Genomic DNA, 19021 nt, shown 5'->3' with positions numbered 1-19021 from the left:
GGGGGCATTTTATAAATTATATTGGCATTCAAGACTACACTAGGAAATACTGTACTCAATAAAACGATGGGTAAAGTCAAATTTATACGAATGTGGACCTAACTGATAATACAATTGATTGATGTCAGATCTTATAAAAGGAATATCAATGCGTATAATTCTTCATATATTTAATTTGGTTTGATTTCTGCTAACAACTGAATAACACTATAAAAAAGGATCGAAAGAATCATTCTGAATTACGATAGAGGTAAAATACATTTTCAAGAAGACTTCTTAAAACGAGAGAAGTTTTAAGTTGCATACTAGATTTTGAACCGCGTTTAAGAAGCGCGGATATTTTTTGGTGACCGTAAACTCAAATATTAAATAAATTTATGTTTATATTAGATATTTAAAATATTTAAAGCTGTTTTATTATTATTATTTCAGTCGGGTACAATGTTTTCATTGAGTTTTCATATCCGAATCAGACTTGTGGTCGAACCGTAAGATCTAGTAACTCATATATAGATGAATAGAATATAATAAAATGAGTATAGTAAAAATATCTAAAAATCAAAAAGACCGTTATTAACCCACTGAGAAAAAATATAATTTGTTTTTTTGTTTTATAAATTTTTGATATATTAATATATATTTGACTTGTATAAAAAATTTCTTTTAACAAATATTGTTAAGTTTATTTATAAATATATTAATTATCAATCTACCAAAATAGTGAAGCAAGTATTATTTTTTTTCCTTTTTTAATTTTCTATCAAACTATTATCATTTAAAAAAAAATCAGTTTGTGATAGATATTTTATTATTAGAAATCCATACAATTTAAATAATGTTACATTTATATGTATTTATGTATAAAATGGTCTTTATAATTTGGGATTTTGTAAAAAAAAGTCTAAAGTTAATTTGGTTAATTTTTTTTCTGTAACAAAAGTTAATTGTATTTATAATTTTCTTTATGAATGGGTTGTATCAGTTAAATTATCTTTTTAAGTTAAATGCCCAAATTCCAATTAATAATATTTATTTTGCTGATAACAAAGTGAGATTAAATAGGGATAATATATAATATATAAAGAATACCAAAAAATTAAAATAAAAAAAGGTCCAAACAATCTTTATAAGTAGATTTATCAAGACTGCTTCTCTTTTAATAGAATAGATGCACCAGTTTTGATTATAAACAGTTGCTCGATAACAAACCAGGAAGTGATCGTGTAATGATAATGATTCGTTGTTTGGCCAGGTAAAGATATGTCATATTTGAGATCTTATTAAAAATTCAAAAAGGACTATTCATCAATATGTCGTTGTAGAGATTAGTTGGATTTCGATCTATATAGTTCTCGATGATAAAAAGATCAGTTGCTCAATATTTATTACTCTCACGAACACTTTCTTACTTAAGCGAAGGATTTCGGTATTTCAAAGTGTTTTTTTAACAATTTTTACGTGGTGTTATATTCGATCCTCAATTGTATATAATTTCGAAAGTGTATAATGCACGTATAGGCGCCACTGTAAGTTATTATTCCTTAATGTAATTTTCATGGAATATTTTCATTTAAAGTTTTATATGATTTGTTGCGAGACTTATACAAACAATATGTACTTTATATATTGTTTTAATGTATTGGATCCGAGTAGGATTTGGACGACTTTGAAGGACACATCTTTTTCAAAGACTTAGTTATCTATTAAATGTAATAAAGTCATTTTTAAAGTGAGTATTTTCTAGAACACAAAAATTTCCACAGTATGATAATTTAAATTAATTGAATTTTGTTTATTTACTTTTAGTGTGTTTGTTTTCTGGATAAAATCCAAAACAACCTATGGTCACTTTCTATCGACGCGGCTCACTTATCACCCAATCCCTTTACTACGTTGTAGTTTTCTTCTTTGGCTCTTAATCCAGATTATTAATTATAATAATTTAGTACTACAAATCATAAAATTAAAGATGACAATTGAGCTACTTGTATATTCTCAAACGAACCAGAATAATCAAAATTTTGAGTAAAATATAAATAATCGTATAAACTTGTTGTTATACTATTCTTAATTTTCTAGAACAATCAATAAAATATATTTCGAAAACTAGTCTTATATAAAACTGTTGGAGCTAACGATGACCAATGCAATGGCGGTGATGCTGGTCATTTAGATCGGTGGCGGTTTCCGTTACGGCTAATTGACGGTGTGCTAGGTCATCAACATGAACCATAAATATGGACCGTTACGGCTACGTTGACGGTGAGTAGTATTTTATTTAATATAGATTGTTAAATATAATGGGCTTTAACTCATATTAAATACGGCCTTAAAAACAAAATAGAAGCTTACTCTATATAAGGCTCAATAGTCTTTTAAAGAAAAGTAGTCGAGTTACGGTTGGCTGCTTGGGCTTGGGCTGTTTAACTCAACTGTCATAGGTATATATCCTCTTTGAAAAATTTCAGAAGAAAACTTTTTTAGTATTTTTTTTGATCAAATAAAAAAAAAAAACTTTTTTAGTTTATCTTCAAAGAATATTTCCTAAAAAGAAAATGACAAAAAATGTTATACTGAAGGATAAATAATACTTTTATATTTCTAGGATTAACTAACTTTACACTTTAGGCTCATAGCTAAAGAATGAAGTTTTGGAGTAATGTTTAAAATTAAAAAAAAATAGAAAAAAATATTAAAAATTAAAAGTAAGATTTTTTAGAAATAGTTTCAAAAAGTATTTTTGAATTTTAAAAAGAAACTTGAAAAAATATAAAACGTTCAAATTAAAAAAAAAATCAAAATCTGAAAAAATAACTCTACACTTAAAAAAATATATTATTATTTATATATATCTATAAAGCAAAAGATAGAAGAATTTTTTTGCCTCTTTAATAAAATCTGTTTTGATCATTTTGCTCTTTTATTATATTTCTGTGATAAAAACTTAAAAGATACTATTTGAAAGAATTGCTCTATCTTTTTATTTAACTGTTTCTATTTTTTTATTAATAATTTATTATTATATAAATAAATGTTAACATTTGCTTGACAAAGAAAATAAATAAATGTTAAGATAAGAGAATAATTGGAAACTAAATATAAAAAATGGCACTAGTTAGAAAAGTATAGAATATTATTTCTTCCGTTTCTAAAAAGTGTCACTTTGACATTTTTCATACAAATTAAGAAAGTGACGAAAAATATATGTAAATTGTTATTAATTACACCTCTCTGACCAATAATAATATTTGAGATAAATAAAATTATTTATAAAATTAATGCAGTTTGTAATTAATTTTTAGTTGAAAGTAAGTATAATTCGAATTAGAATTGTAAAGTAATACTTTTTGTATAACAAGACAAAAATGTTAGAATGACACTTATTATAAAACAGATGGAGTATATCTTTACTCATGACAAAAAAAAATATTTTTACTATGATTGTTATTCCCAACTTTTTAGGTATGATATTATTCCCAGTTTTCTATAGCAGAAATTAAAATATTAATAATAAACGAGTCATATTTTTATATAGCTTCATATATATATATATATTCTAAATTTGAGTTTGTGAATATTAATCCAAAATAACAATCACATGCATATTTTGATATCTTCCAAAACTAAAATTATTTAAACTGTCAACGGTCCACATGATCATTCGTTATCAATACTAAAATAAGTTGGGATAAAACAATAAGTTTTAGTACAAAAAATAGCTGCTGTCTTATCAAATTTGGAAAAATACATTTTAAAATGAATGAAATACAGAGAAATGAATTACTTATTAGAAAGGGGAAAATTCAGAGACCATTCAGGTTTTGATTGAGAGAAAGATTCCCATTATCTTTTTCAGTGTCAACTCTCCAACAAAAGCAAAACTCTTTTAAAAAAAAAAAAAACTTCCTTTATCTATTAATAATACATTAAATTAAAAATTAAAGCAAAAGCAAGAACCCAACACGGTTTCACATGAATCCCAACTCGATTGCAAAAGCATAACTTTCAAAAAGAAGTGTCTTTTTGCAACTATTGAAGATCCAATCTTGTAAATTTGATGGGGTCTGCGTTAGATTTCTAGAGAGAGAGGGAGAGAGAGAGTGCGTGTGTCTGTGAAAAGCTGATAACTTTTTATTCGTCTAGAGAGAGAGAAAGCTCAGAGCTTTAACGAAGATGGAGGCGAAGCAGATGAGGTTTCTTACTCACCAAGCTTTCTTCTCCTCCGTCCGATCAGGAGACCTCAACCAACTCCAAGAATTAGTCGAAAAGTTAACCGGAGACGAGCTCATCGATGAGTCATCGCCGTCTTCTGCTGTCTCCGAGCTTATGTCCGTTCAAAACGACGCCGGAGAAACCGCCGTGTACATCGCCGCCGCTGAGAATCTGCAAGATGTTTTCAGTTACTTGATTGGGTTTTGTAGTTTGGAAGCAGTTAAGATCAGATCCAAATCCGACATGAACGCTTTTCATGTCGCCGCCAAACGAGGACACTTGGGTATGTCTTGTCTGAATGTCCTAATCTCTCTGTTTCTATTTTTTTTCTTTTTCTGCTGAAAATAAAGATCTTTAATTTGAGTTCTAAATGAATCTTCAAGACTATAATCTTGTTGAGATTTTAGGGGATATATACAATTTAGTAAGTGTCTATATACTTTTTTTTTCTTACAAATTTGAGGTTTATATAGATATAATAAATTTATAGGGGTCATAGGCTAATTTGAGCTTCACTAGCTTTAATCTTGTTGAGATTTTAGGGGATATATACAATTTAGTAAGTGTCTATATACTTTTTTTTATAACAAATTTGAGGTTTATATATAGATAAATTTATTAAAAATTTATAGGGGTCATAGGCTAATTTGAGCTTCACTAGCTTTAATCTTGACCCTTTTGGCTCTGACTATCTCCAGGCATAGTGAAGGAGCTACTGAGTCTATGGCCCGAGCTTTGCAGAATCTGCGACGCTTCCAACACGAGTCCACTCTACGCAGCTGCGGTTCAAGATCACTTAGAGATAGTAAACGCAATGCTAGATGCTGATCCGAGCTGTGCAATGATCGTTAGAAAGAACGGGAAAACATCGCTGCACACAGCGGGAAGGTACGGTCTTCTTCGGATAGTGAGAGCTCTCATAGAGAGAGACGCAGCGATCGTCGGTGTCAAAGATAAGAAAGGTCAGACCGCTCTTCACATGGCCGTTAAAGGGCAAAGCGTGGAAGTAGTTGAAGAGATTTTGCAAGCTGATTACTCTATATTGAACGATAGAGATCGTAAAGGGAACACAGCTCTTCATATCGCTACTCGAAAGTGCCGACCACAGGTATTAAGACCCCTCTATAGTTCAAGTGTGTTATTACCAATGTTCTAGAAACTGATTTTGGGCCTAGACTGCAAACTAGTAATAGCCGAGACTATTTTGTTGAAATCATATTTATAAAACGCAAATCGGTCTAAATCATTCTAAATAGGTCCAAACCATTAATCTAAATCGGTTTAAATTATTTTATATCTGTTTAAATAGTTTTAAATTGATCTAAATCTATTGAATTAAGCAATAATGTGAGTGTAAATTCACAAATTTGTTCTATTTTTTGTATATATAATTTTTATTACTCATGAAAATAATTTTATAATTAACCCAAAAATCTAAAATATATAATATAAATGTAAAATATATAAAAAATAAATCAATAATTTATTAACATTTATGCTTTAAATGATCTTTATAGTCACTAGTATTTTACAAAACACGATTTTTTGAATATTTAGTTATTTCGATTGTCTCTTGAGAAACACTGTTCCTGATTGTGTTTTATGTTTTAAATTTTAGATAACGAGCTTGTTGCTAACGTTCACGGCGATTGAAGTAAACGCGGTGAACAACCAGAAAGAAACCGCAATGGACTTGGCTGACAAGCTTCAGTACAGCGAGTCAGCTCTGGAGATCAACGAGGCTTTAGTAGAAGCTGGAGCCAAGCACGGTAGATTCATAGGCCGCGAAGACGAAGCTCGAGCCTTGAAGCGAGCAGTGAGCGATATCAAACACGAGGTGCAGTCACAGCTTCTCCAGAACGAGAAAACCAACCGTCGCGTCTCCGGGATCGCCAAAGAGCTCAGAAAGCTCCACAGAGAAGCGGTACAGAACACAACTAACTCGATAACGGTCGTGGCGGTTCTGTTCGCGTCCATCGCGTTCTTGGCGATATTCAACTTACCTGGCCAGTACTTCACCGACGGGTCGCGGGCGGGTAAGGCGGAGATCTCGGGGAGCACGGGGTTCCGAGTGTTCTGTCTTTTAAACGCGACGTCGCTGTTTATATCGTTAGCGGTCGTGGTGGTTCAGATAACGCTGGTTGCGTGGGACACACGTGCGCAGAAGAAAGTGGTGTCGGTGGTGAATAAGCTGATGTGGGCGGCGTGTGCGTGCACGTTTGGAGCGTTCTTGGCGATTGCGTTTGCGGTTGTGGGGAAAGGGAACTCGTGGATGGCGATAACGGTGACGGTGCTTGGGATGCCGATACTGGTGGGGACGTTGGCGAGTATGTGTTATTTTGTGTTTAGGCAGAGGTTTAGGAGTGGTAATGACTCGCAGAGGAGGATAAGGAGAGGGAGTGGGAGTAGATCGTTTTCTTGGTCTTACTCTGCTCATGTTTCTGATTTTGAGGATGAGTCTGATTTCGAGAAGATTATCGCTCTTTGAATTTGGCTTTCGTCTTGTATAGTGGAGAGAGGAGAGAGGAGGGATCGTCTCTTCTTTTTTCTTTTCTTTTTTTTTCCTATGTTTGTGATGTAATTTTGGAAAGAAAAAAAATGAAAAATGTAATGTTGTTGTAATACTAGAAAAAAAAAATGTGTATTCATAGAAAATAAATAAACAAAATATTATAATCTATTCGTAATTACTAGTATATTCATGTTGCGATTCTAGCCTAACACTTGTTAGCCTCTAACAAAATCAAAGAACAAGACCAACGTTGAGTTGGCCTAGTGGTAAAGGGGTTGCGGCTGTAACTTCCGCCACTTGGGTTCAATTAACGGTGGGAGGGACTATTTACAATGCTTGGGTTTCCGGCAAAGAGGTGAAAACACCTTTTTTTAAACCAAAAAAAAAATCAAAGAACAAGAGTAAAAACAAAAAAAAATGTTAATGTGTAGCTGAAACAGCATTTCTTGCCATTAAGTGAAGATAAGGGATGAGTTACTATGGACTGACTCATGTGTACAAACCAACACGCTTCCCTTATCTAAACCAGAGAGCTTGGCTTACATTACAACCAATTGAACGTGACACTTTCTTCACATGTAAAATTGAACTTTGTATTTGGATGACAGTCGAATTAATGAAGTAATGCTTGGACCTACCCATAGCTGCAAACTTTGTACAAGATTATATATATCATTGTGAAAGAGAAGTCATAAAGAGCTTTGCAGAACAATACGAGAACCGTGTTTTCTAAAAGCAAATGGAGCATATCATTCAACATAAGTATACAATAAGGCATCTCTATCCTCATGTGGTTTTCCAGTTATAAAAAAACAACACAAAACCACATGATGACTTGTTTTTTCTTACATTCACAAAGGGTAACAAATAATCTCCCTTTTAACCTTTTTCAAAAGGAAGCAAATTCAAGAGAAGATACCATAATAATGGGTGTACTGAAGAATCTGTCGTAAATAAAACACCCGACAGACATATAGATATATACAACTTCATAGGAGACAAAAGGGATCAGTGACCGGAGCCTTTTCTTGATGATCTTGCCGGAGGTCGATTGTTTTCTGCAAGTGATAATGATGTCAAGGAAGGTGGTTGTTGTTCTTTAGATGTCCTCACCTCCTAGCACATCAAATTAAAACACAGTTATATTAGTTTATGTCTGAAAACGAAAGAAGAAAAACAACGTTTTCACAATCTAACATAGTTTCCTTTTATCTTGTGTTTGTCACAAACCCAAAAGAATGATATGATATGTAATTGTAACATACATAAGATTTTGGCAAATATTGTGTAATTGGTATTAAAATTCCTGAAACCGAGTCACCAATCAAAAAAATTGGGTTGCGTTGTGTGTACTAACTAACCTTTGATGTAGAAGAAGAGGAGGTGCTATTAGAGTAGTTCTCTTTACTCCTTGCCTGGCCACGATGCTGATTCTGTACATTCTCAAATTGTTGCAGCCGTGCAGCAAAGTTGATTCCTTGGTGAGAACTGTTGATATTATAGTCTTCTGCATCACCGTCCTCGTGATGATGCATCATATACTGAGAGAAAGGAACTCCTGAAAATGCTCTGCTTATTTGGTCTCCACCGCCACTGAATGAGTACGTTGGGACAGTTTTGAGCCTCGTCTGAAGTATCCTAAACGCCCCACTTTGCTGAACACAAAAGAAAAAACAAAACCAGGCACTATCAAATATCATCAATTTTGTTATAAACAGAATAACTTTTGCTCTATTCTTCTGTTTTTTTTTTTACCTGTGGAAGTAACATTAGAAGACCATAAAGTGTCTTAAGCAACCATGGGTACCTTCCAGGTTCCAGAAGCTGGAAAAAGAGAACAGGTTTCAATAGCAATGTAAAGAAGAAGCTGAAAAAAGGAGACAGATCTCTTTTGGGTTGAGATAAATCAAGCAAACCTGCAATCTAAGGTAAGCAAAGATTGGAGTTTCGAGAAGACGTATCAATTTGTCAAGCTGCACGAAAAATTTGACGTTCATGTCTTCTTCTACCAATGATTGAATCACGACGCTCGCGTGCTGGTAAGCCTGTCAATAATACCATTTTCTGATATTCAATACCGGATGGTGATATTTAAAAAATATAAAACAAATAAATGTTTCTGTAATTACTTGAGATAATAAGCAGAGGCTTATAATTGCCATAGGTGAGTGGCACCATGAAGCGTACAAGGCAACCAAAAGTTCTTTCCCTTCACGATTGACGAGCGAACCTCTTAAAAGATTTCTTAGTTTTGATAACTCCGAGGACGTAAGCAAAATCAAATTCAACGCCTGAAAACATAAAAGAAAAAGACAGTCAAGTCATCACCAAAACAAAGTGAGAAATAACATACAAACTAAATCAATCATGTAACATTCATTAAGTGAAGAAACTTAGGAAAGGAGAAACACCTGAACCATGGTTGAAGCAAAGTCAAGATTATCTTCTCCCTCTAGTATAGTTGAGAGCTCTCGGTAGACTCTTTCGGCATCCAAAAGTACACACAGTCTCCGGATAATAAGAGCACCACGCCTAAACAAGATAGGTTTTTGACTAACTAAATAATATGTTCTTTCTAGAAACTTTAGGACAGATTATAGGATGGGACTAACCTTTCCAATAGAGAACTATCAGATCGAAAATTGTGGATTAGAAAGACAATGAGATGGCGAAAGTGTTGTGGATCTTTTGCTATACCAGCGTGAACTTCCAGAACCAAGAGCACCACCTTCGGTAGTTCAATATCATATTAATTAATTACTAGTCAAAACCAAACCTATAAAGCATAAAAGTTCACCAAACGAACAATCAGGGAGATAAAACTTACGTCATCAGAAGAATCAGATAATGCTTTCAGCAGTGTGTCAAATATGTCATACAGGAAGCACATGACCTGTTACAATATTACCACTTAAGCTTTGTAAAAGAATGATGCCACACAAAAACTGGTCTCTTTACCTCAGCACGATGCTTGTTTAGAAGTGCTGATATCCAATTCAATGCTTCAATTCGAGTAGCCTCGTGGTCGCTTGATAGCTGCCTGGTCGAAGCACCCAAAATCAGGTAAACATTGATAGCATTCGGAAGGACCAAAAACAAAGACATAGGAAAAAAAACAAACCTCTTTGCTACAGAGAGAATTGCACCGACATCAAAACCATCTGAGGGTTCAACATGGATTGAACGAAGTTCTTCATTGGTTTCACGAGCAACCTTATGAACGTAAATGAACACAAAGAAAGTGAAACGTTGCAGACAAGACCAGCAGTTTCCATCACTAAGGAGGAGGAACCAAACCTACCTCCCTGATTTTTTCATTTTTGTCAGATATGCAAGGCAAGATAGCTCCAAGAATATCAGCATAGTAGCGCACGAGCTGGTCACCCCCAAGTTTCACAAACTCGTTTATCTACAAAAGAACATTTTTTTTCTATTAAGAAACATATTGAGATCATATGACTCTAACCGCCAAGCAGAAGAATGTTTTATTTTCTTCTTCTTACCCACGTGATGGCTGTTAACCGAGTGAATTCATCAGGAGACGAAGCCCTCTGCACCAGTATTTCAGCCATGCGACCATAATCTACAGACTTTCAACAGTAGTATTTGCTCAAGTCAGAAATTTACCGATGAAATCTTAAAAAAGGCACACTGACTAACTAACAAGAAGTGAGAAACGTACAGAAAAAAAATACTGAAAAGGGATTATAAATCAGGACACAACAGAAACCGTACTGGTGAGTTTTTAATCTCTTGAAGAAACTCTGAAAGGGCAGAAACAGCATGCTGTCGTATTTCATGACTAGAGTCGCTCAACATATTGAATAACCCTGGAAACATATTGACAAGTAAGTTAGTTCAGCTGAACATAATACAAAGAACTATACTTGAATAAGGTCGTAGAGATTAACAAAAGCTGCAATTACCATCAAGAAAGTCTGGTAGAAATCCGAGCATATCAAAGTCCGGAACACTGTCAAGAACAGTGATCCATTCCACCAGAAACCGTCGAACAAAAGGGTTTAAAACGTTCATGCGTTCTTTCAACAGAGGTATGAATTCCTCAACACTGCAAAATCCAAGAACCAACAGAGTTATCTTTCACACACAGAGGAAAGAAAAAGAGGCTAACTTAGAAACACACCTGAACTCATCACTTTCCGTCACAATATCCTATACCACAAAGTACAACAACTATAATCAGCATAGGATTAAAAATCGATATGCCACAGAGGGAATACTGATTAATACCTTAACAAGGCCATCTAAGACATGAGCAGCACTTTGGACACTGGGATCAGAATCTGCCGAGAGTTTGCACAAAGCATCAAAGATCTGATTGAAGAAAAAAATGAACTCGCCTCTGACAATCTGCAGCAAACCAGAGAGATAAGTGAGGGATGGTGCATCAACATGCCACTACCAACGACATAGTAACGCTATACTAGTAGAGAGTGCTATACCTTTGCAATGTTATAGAGAGCTTCGCAAGCATAGTACCGAACTCGGCTATCTTGATCAAGAAAGGAGTCAATAACAGGTGGCACTATTTGCTTCATGTTTCAAAAAATCAAAAGGAGGAAGAATCAGAAACTATAGTAATACACACTGATTACATACATGATAGTAAAACATAGATACCTCAAGGTATTGAGGAGCTGCTGAAGACAAACCAACGGTAACAGCAGCTAAGGCAAGAACTCCACCCTATTCAAAAATATAAACCCTCTGAGATCATCAAAGTAAGAGCAGAAAAATGTAAAAAAAAAAAAAAAAAAAAAAAAAAGCAAAAAACCTTGCGATGATTAGGTTGAGGAGATTTAGCAAACTCCTTGACCAAAATGTCAATGACTTTGGAGAGCTTCTCATGGTCACCCGCTGAAGCTAGATTCTTCACTGTGTTCTCAATCTACAATTTAAAAAGCAGTTACAAATCATCATCATCATCTCAGAGAAGGAAAGGGAAGAGAGAAGTGAGAGAACCTCAAGAGCGGCGTATTTGCGCTTCTCGTAGAGTTTATCGGAGAGATTTCGCTGAACGGCGGCGGGAATCAAGGAGAGAGCGTCTGCCATGTCAGTCCGATGAAACCCCCCTAAATAATAAAACCGTAAATCCTCTTTCTTTGTTTCTTTCTTTGTTAGAGATTTAGGATTATTATTGTTAACGAACGTCCTTAGCACGGATCTGGTCAAAACACGGAGGAGGAGGAGGAAGTCATCTATGGCTTCTTACCCAGTTGTTACTGTTTCCGGGAAAAATACAACTTTTGATTTTTATTTGTTTTTCTCTTTGCTTTGTCTTGTCTTCTTTTTTTTTTTTTTGGACAAAGCTTTGTCTCTCTTGTCTTTTACAACTGCTTTTTCTAAGTGGAAAATTTCTCTGAGTTTTAATGACACTTTGATCCCCCTGCTGTGCGCGGGTTTTATTTCCTTTTTCAGATTTAGTAGGGATTATTGTAATCAGAATTTGGAAAGAGTTTATTGATTTTAGTAGTTGACAGATTTTTAAAAGTTAATTAGAATTAACAAATATTTTATAATTTTTTATCAAATATTTTGTATTGATTATTATGGATTGCATAATATATTTTTCAAAAAGCTTCTCCTTATAAGATAATGTATAAGTGCCATAACAAATGATTGATTCATTTTCTGGCATTAATCGGTAGGTATTTCAAATTCAGGTCAAACATATGTTTTTAGGCTAATCTATTCTGTAGCACTAAATGCATTTAATCTATAGCACTAAATGCGTTCTTTCCGATGCCGACCGAATCTTAATATTTTGACGTAAACTATATATATAAATATCACGTAATTGTGGACAGATCAGTAGAAAATGGAAGTGTTAGGTCTTTGCAGTCAAAACCATATATTTTTTGACGTCGTCTTGACTTCACTTTGGTGGATGGCTAGATCTAGTTCTACCATCCCTGAACAAAACTGAGAAAATCGATTCCATCTCCAACTCCAAGAGTTCATTAAAACAAAGAGCGTCAAAGATACAACTACGAAAGGCAACAGCTACTACAAAACTCTTTGTTTTTAACAAAAACAAGTCTATATCTTTTAGGAGTCTATTAAATGCAAGTGAAGGACTTTTCTCTGAGATTTCTACTTCTTGACGATATTGAGATCGATGTGTACATATGCAAGAGAAGTCACAAAGACAAAGAAGAAAGCCGATACAAGCATGAGTGGTTCCGCAAGCATGTATATTGGTTTGAACGTATAGTACACCTGCACATACACCAATCACAATAACACTAGTCAGTTTTGTAACAACAGTTTGTGAACTTATGGAGCAAGCTGAGTTTTGAGCATATTGCTAATAACACTATTATTGCACCAAGGTTTTTAGAGTTCTTGGTCTATTAAAACACATAACAAGAACATCATGATGATCTAATCTAGATAACTTTTACCTGGAAGGGTACGTTGTGAGTGGGAACTACATTATCCTTTTGCAACACAACCACGGTTCTTCCCACGATGTCAAGGTATGAGTATTTGACCTGGACGACACAAGACCATTTATAGATTACATGTTAACCATAACTTTGCAAATGCAGGTCATGTATCTGTGCCGTTGATTATGTACCTGTAAGTCTTGATTCACTGCGAAGGGCAAAACAGCAGAAGGGTCCTTTGATCCTTCAGGGAGCACGACCTGAAACAACATCTTCATGTGTTAAAAACAGAGCTTGGATTAAAGAAAACGAAATGATAACGTTGGTAGAAAAATGCTAACTACACCCACTTTGAGAGTCAACTTGTTAACTATAGTTTCAACGAGCGGGCAGCCAAAGGTAAAGTTCAAGTAACGTCTGCCATCGGGTGCTTCAAAGAGATAGTCCTCCAATGGAACTCGATAGCCGATGATAAATGTTGCTTTCCACCCTCCAAATAACGGGTATCGCGGTTCAAATTCAAGTTCTGACTGCAAAGACCAACACTTGTTTTTAGAATTAACAACGTATTTTGATCACTTTTTCAGGTAGAAAGTTTGAAGTAGACGCTCCTGAGCATCATTGTGAATTAATGTAACATACCACACCGTTGGATAGTTAAAGCCTTAGGAGAATCTTGTAGGGAAGAAATATTACTGCCTAAATGGCTAGAGATGAAGAGAAGAGGGCAACACAAGTATACCTTCTTAAAGCCTGTACGCAAATGTGAAGTTGAGATGTTTCCGATATTATCCCTGTAGTAGACAGAGTTAACTCTGGGAGGAAGTACTGCAAGGAGCGCATTGAAAGAGGATGAACCACTGATAGAACGTCTAGATTGATATTCAACCCTGCAAAAACTCAAAAAAAAGTCAGAAACCCATTTCAGAAAATGAGATACGTATTAATAATCATGTACAATACAAGCCATTAAGACCATTGCATACCTTGAGAAAACACCCTTATGCCGAGCTCCCCCATGGGTCAACCTGTAATTCTCTGTTATCTGAAGGCTACCCCAGTGCGAAATCTCAATTTCACGCACGAGCTCCTCAACAACGGCAAACGGACTGTTATTCTCAAAGTGCACGATAACAGGCGCGTAGGAGTACGGAGCACGATCCTCATATGCTCCATATTTGATCTCTTTCCCAGCTCGGTTAGCAGGTTCGACGCTAGTGAACGACTCTACTCTAGTACTAGGAGTCTTAAAGAAAGTCGTCTGTTGCTTAATACGATAAGGTGACAGTACCACTGCACTGTCACGGTAGTAAACCAACTGAGACTCTGACTGGGTTATCTCCACTGGGAAAGGTTCCAAGGAATGAGTCAATATGTATAGCACCTCAAGCGTAACGGCTTCACCAGGGCCTAAGGGGGTAGCAAAGGAAACAAGGAAGTAGCCAGCGTCATTTGGTGCATCAGGCTGCTCACTTGGCTTCACATCGAGAGGCAAGTAGATTTTCTTCTTCTTCTTGCCCGTAACTGCCAAGGCTTGGACCATAGCTAAATTCTTGATCTGGGTAGGTGGGAAAGCAAGAAGCATATCTGCAGCAGGATCTTTCCCAATGTTTTCGACCTAAAGAAACAAATCAAGATACAGTCCTAAAGTTCCAACCTTTAGCAAAAGGAGTAGCAACTATAAACCTTTGAAGGAAGAGGGTAAGAGATGATACCTTAAGAGTCAAGAAGGCCTTCACGATATGAGAGCTTAAATCAATCTGCAGAGAGATAAACAAACACAAAAGGAGGAGAATTTTAGAATCAAAACACCAAAGGAGATTCTGTGAACATCAATGTATCATTATACTTTCAGATTAATGAAATTAAAGATACATTATCTATACATGAAGTGACCAATCACACAGTAACTCTATAAACCAAGCATAACTACATAGATCGGAGAATCGGTAAAGCCAAAGAGAAGATAGTTACCCTTCGCTCGGCATTGACGATCTGGAGATCCTGAGCGGAGGAAAATGTCGAAAGCGATAAGAATACAGCTACGGCGAAGATCCAGTTACGAGCAGCCATTTTCGTCACTGCACTAAGAAGAACACTTGTTAAAACCAAAGAGCTGGTGAGATTGGAATTTGAATAGGGTTTGGAAGATCGGACCGGTGAAGTGAGAGACAGTGAGATCTCGACGGTGGAAGGATCTCGGTTGGTGAGGAGAGAATCAACGATCCGGTCAACTACAAAAAAAGTCTCACGATTTAGGGATGAGTTTCTAAGAATCAAAACGAGATGAGATGTTGTCGTTTTCAAATTCAATGGGCCGTAGTATAACTATTAGTAGGCTTTCGACATCTTATAAGCCCATTTATAAGCGATAAAACATCTAATTGTCTTGGTACAATCGACAGGGTCCGGTTGGTCTTCTCATACCAAATACAATTTTGTTCACGGGTAACTTTTATTATGCCAAATTGTATGTTTAGGATGTCCAATCCTCTAAAACCCAATGAACACTGAACCGGACCGAAATAAATAAAATGGTTTAGATTTAATAATAACATATAAATTGAATAACTATTATTTGAAGAAATCTCAATATGTAGATATGGTCTGAGCCAATTAGTGAAAATATATTATCATAATTATTTATAAATTAATAATATATCTACATATTATTTTTATTGATTTCATCTTAATATTTAAAATGTTAATTTGAATAATTTATTTTTAAGTTAAGACTTTCATTGATATATACGCTAAAATTTAGTTATTTAATAAGAAAAATTGTCTTATATAGACTCAAACCAAGTTTTTCTTCCAAATCTAGATTTTAAAGCCCAATGTCACAAACATGTTTCGTTAAAGTATGGTCAATGCCAACGCACTATATTCTTTTTTAGGTGGTTAACTTTATATCGTGGGTATATCAAGAGCCATTCCGCATCTCTTGACGATCCTTCCAATTCATCTCAGTCTCAGAAGTGTCGTCTGACTTCTCAGTTCATATCCAACACCTAGCTAAAGTGATCCTATCTTAGGATTATTCACCTCACTTGCACGGTATCACAAATCACTTCCCGATAGGTCACCCATCATTTCACTACTCCAGCCCGCTTAACTCTGGAGTTCTAAACAGATGTGTGACAGAAAATGTAAGTCAACTTTGGTAATATAAGTACCCAAATCAATTCTTCTAACCTTTTCTACATATCACAATTCGGGATGTTACAGTTTGGTTGCAGGTTTTGCAGAGACATCTAGTAGAGCAGAGATAATTATTGTTGCAAACAAGAGTAGTTTGCGTAGCAAGAAAGGAGGGAAGCTGGCTGATTTCCTTTTTTTTTTTGGTTTAGCACTCAAAATTAGTTTCATGATGCAATGTTCTATTAAAAAACTCTAAAACAAGTTGCACTTAATGCACATACAGTTTTATTTATGAATAAATTGAACATTCATCTTAAAATTACATCAAGTGGACTCCAAAGAAAAGTTGTTAGAAATCTGGTTTAGTGTCTAAGTCTTGTGATCTAGAACAACTTTTCTCAGTGGAGAAATCTCACAGAAAGTTGATTGAATACGCTGATTAGTACAATGAACCAGTCCGTGTTATAGTAGCTTTTCGAAACCTTCTATATATTTGGCGAAATAAGTCATTAAGCCCAGGAAAGAAAAAATCAGCCATGTGTATGATCTTCTAGTCGTGAAGACTCAAGGTTAACTATAGTTATGATTGGTATGTATCAAGTTCTTTCTCATGTGGCTATGTCGTGTTCAGACTCGGTATTTTCAAGATAGTTCTGTTGTTAGCAAAAGGATTGGAGAATTTAAGTTGGTTGCATAAAACATTTGTTGTGTTAAAGTAATTCCTAATGGAGATGTAATAAAACGGAGTAGCCTAAAGCTGTAGCCTAATAACAACTGATCAGTTGGTCAATCGACTGATGCGATCGAATGTCTTGAAAAGTACAAGTTTTTTGAAGGTTCTTTTGGATTTACAAGATTGTTTGGCATAGCTATAAGATGAAGGAAAACATTCATTTGAGTGATAGAGACTGAAACTGCTTTACAAGTGACTGTCTTTGGAACTTGGTTTATCATCATGTGGAGTTATTGATGTGCAAGAATGTGATTATGATTGCAAAAGACAAGAAATCCATGTGTAGGCGAACCAAGTTCTGGCGTTTCCTCATTGTCTTTGCCTCGATACTACAATATCTGGTGTTTCCTCATTGTCTTTGCCTGCAATTTTATCATAGTAGATTTATAAGTTTAGAACCATCTACTAAACACAAGAAAACAACATTTCTAAACTTCAGTGACAAATAATTTATACTTTTATATTCATTGAAGTTGTTAGTGATAAAGAAGTGAAACAGGTGTTGGTTGATGTGTCCACCGTAAACGATGCAAACTAGTTGTTGTCACGTAGTCTTTACCATTTTTCTTGTAGACATAAATAAGAGCAAGTCCATTGGTTAGAGACTCTTATAGGTTCTAATGAATAAATTAATAGTTAATTTTGTGATTTGAAAAGTTTAGAACCCTTACTAGTCTAATTAATTTTCTCATCATTCAATGGGAGAACTTCATTGAGGTTTCTTAAAAAAAAATTAAGTTTTTTTCTAAAGTTGAATGATTGGATACATGGAATATGAAAAATAATACATAAGCAAACTCTTCCTATAACATTCTGATTTGGATTCATATACTTTGTCAAGACTCATAGAGAGGAATGTGTTGAAATATCTTCAAACTCACGTTCAATAGCATCAAGCATACTTTTCCTACTTGCCACTGTAACAAAACATGTAAATAGACTGATTCAGAATACATTAGAAACAAACATGGAACATATCTTATACAGATGTAAGAGGGAAGAGTGTTTTACGGTGGTCATCATGATCCTTGCCTTCAGTTGAATCACTAGCCTTTTGCTCTCCAAGACCTTTTGTAGCAGCTGCAAGTAAGAACATATATGTTATCTACTCAGATCAAAGACTTTTAAACTTTGAGCAATGGTAATAGAAGAACAATGAACATATATGTTAACAAAACTCTTTGTTTTGTGCAGATATTTCTTTTCCAGATGACTTCAAAACATTGGCATAGAGAGTCTTGATATCATTCTAAATATCTAAAACGCACATTTGAGCAAACATCAGTCTCTGCACACTCCTTTGAGCAAACAAACCTCGAACAGGAGCATGTGGAACAGATATATCAGTCTCTGCACGCTCCCTGCAACAACAAAAGGAAGCAGTTTTAGATCAGTAAAGAATGTTCTTGAAGCTTAAGGCATATATGTTCTGATTTCAAACAAAAGCCAAGGAAACAGACAGTAACAGTCGATCCTCAAGATGATCAGATCAAACATGTTCATGAGTCATGACTGACTATTTAACATGTAATGGCTACATGATTGAATATTCCCAGTTCCTCTAGTTACTTTCTATGAACCAATCAAGCGCATGGCTTTTACTTCCCATTATTGGACTGTTTCGTGAGTAGTAATGTCAGAAGACTTACTTGACTTGTGGATCTCGGCCACGTTCATCAATGAATACAGAGCACATCCCAAGGGAGATGTAAGAGCGGAAGACGAGGCAGTCGTGTTCCACAGCGTCGTCCGGCGAGAGGTTAGGGATATCGCTGTTGTTGATCGCCGTTTGATAAGCTCCCAAATAGATTCGGTTTCTCAGATTGGAGACAGATTGATCGAGAATGGAGGAGGAAGCCAAACTGGTTTCGTTAGTCGATGGTTTCGCGAGGCGAAGGAGAGAGAGAAATTAAGGGATGGTCGAATAGGATTTTGCCACGTAAGGGTTCCTTACCAGTCCTAAAAAGCCCAATTTAAGACGCGGTCCTTTCTTCTTTTTGCCTTTTTTATTTA

General features: G+C 35.1%; 4 protein-coding genes across 5 annotated transcripts; 1 reads left to right on the top strand and 3 right to left on the bottom strand.

The window, feature by feature from the left end:
- Positions 1–3817: 3817 nt before the first annotated feature.
- LOC106389125 (ankyrin repeat-containing protein At2g01680) lies at positions 3818–6892 on the top strand. The gene is made up of 3 exons (XM_013829322.3): positions 3818–4495; positions 4911–5320; positions 5831–6892. Exons 1-3 carry the CDS (start codon positions 4174–4176, stop codon positions 6698–6700), a joined length of 1602 nt encoding a protein of 533 aa, XP_013684776.2. The 5' UTR covers positions 3818–4173; the 3' UTR covers positions 6701–6892.
- A 557-nt stretch (positions 6893–7449) lies between these two features.
- LOC106389115 (protein VAC14 homolog) lies at positions 7450–12065 on the bottom strand. Its single transcript, XM_048781329.1, has 20 exons — positions 11708–12065; positions 11520–11633; positions 11366–11431; positions 11188–11277; positions 10976–11095; positions 10869–10897; positions 10651–10793; positions 10460–10554; positions 10228–10314; positions 10026–10133; positions 9846–9937; positions 9683–9764; positions 9552–9617; positions 9337–9452; positions 9136–9256; positions 8854–9015; positions 8641–8769; positions 8480–8548; positions 8086–8379; positions 7450–7840 (listed from the first exon to the last, which is right to left on the bottom strand). The coding sequence occupies exons 1-20, from the start codon at positions 11795–11797 to the stop codon at positions 7733–7735; spliced, it is 2181 nt and encodes a 726-aa protein (XP_048637286.1). The 5' UTR covers positions 11798–12065; the 3' UTR covers positions 7450–7732.
- A 615-nt stretch (positions 12066–12680) lies between these two features.
- On the bottom strand, positions 12681–15445 carry LOC106389106 (dolichyl-diphosphooligosaccharide--protein glycosyltransferase subunit 1B-like). Its single transcript, XM_013829300.3, has 9 exons — positions 15292–15445; positions 15109–15215; positions 14850–14894; positions 14121–14752; positions 13877–14024; positions 13485–13664; positions 13326–13394; positions 13150–13239; positions 12681–12964 (listed from the first exon to the last, which is right to left on the bottom strand). The coding sequence occupies exons 2-9, from the start codon at positions 15205–15207 to the stop codon at positions 12839–12841; spliced, it is 1389 nt and encodes a 462-aa protein (XP_013684754.1). The 5' UTR covers positions 15208–15215; positions 15292–15445; the 3' UTR covers positions 12681–12838.
- Positions 15446–17707: 2262 nt separating this feature from the next.
- LOC106418102 (TSA1-like protein) lies at positions 17708–18965 on the bottom strand. 2 transcript variants are annotated; one of them, XR_007339953.1, is made up of 4 exons: positions 18658–18959; positions 18277–18369; positions 18020–18088; positions 17708–17925 (listed from the first exon to the last, which is right to left on the bottom strand). XR_007339953.1 is itself a non-coding variant. In XM_048781328.1 (4 exons), exons 1-4 carry the CDS (start codon positions 18702–18704, stop codon positions 17852–17854), a joined length of 237 nt encoding a protein of 78 aa, XP_048637285.1. In that variant the 5' UTR covers positions 18705–18965; the 3' UTR covers positions 17708–17851. The 2 variants fall into 2 exon arrangements, 1 of the variants encoding a protein (XP_048637285.1); XM_048781328.1 differs by having other exon boundaries at positions 18323–18369; positions 18658–18965.
- Positions 18966–19021: the final 56 nt, after the last annotated feature.

Source organism: Brassica napus, chromosome A6, assembly GCF_020379485.1.
Source record: "Brassica napus cultivar Da-Ae chromosome A6, Da-Ae, whole genome shotgun sequence".
NCBI lineage: Eukaryota > Viridiplantae > Streptophyta > Magnoliopsida > Brassicales > Brassicaceae > Brassica > Brassica napus.
This window is presented reverse-complemented; position numbering and strand designations above follow the sequence as displayed.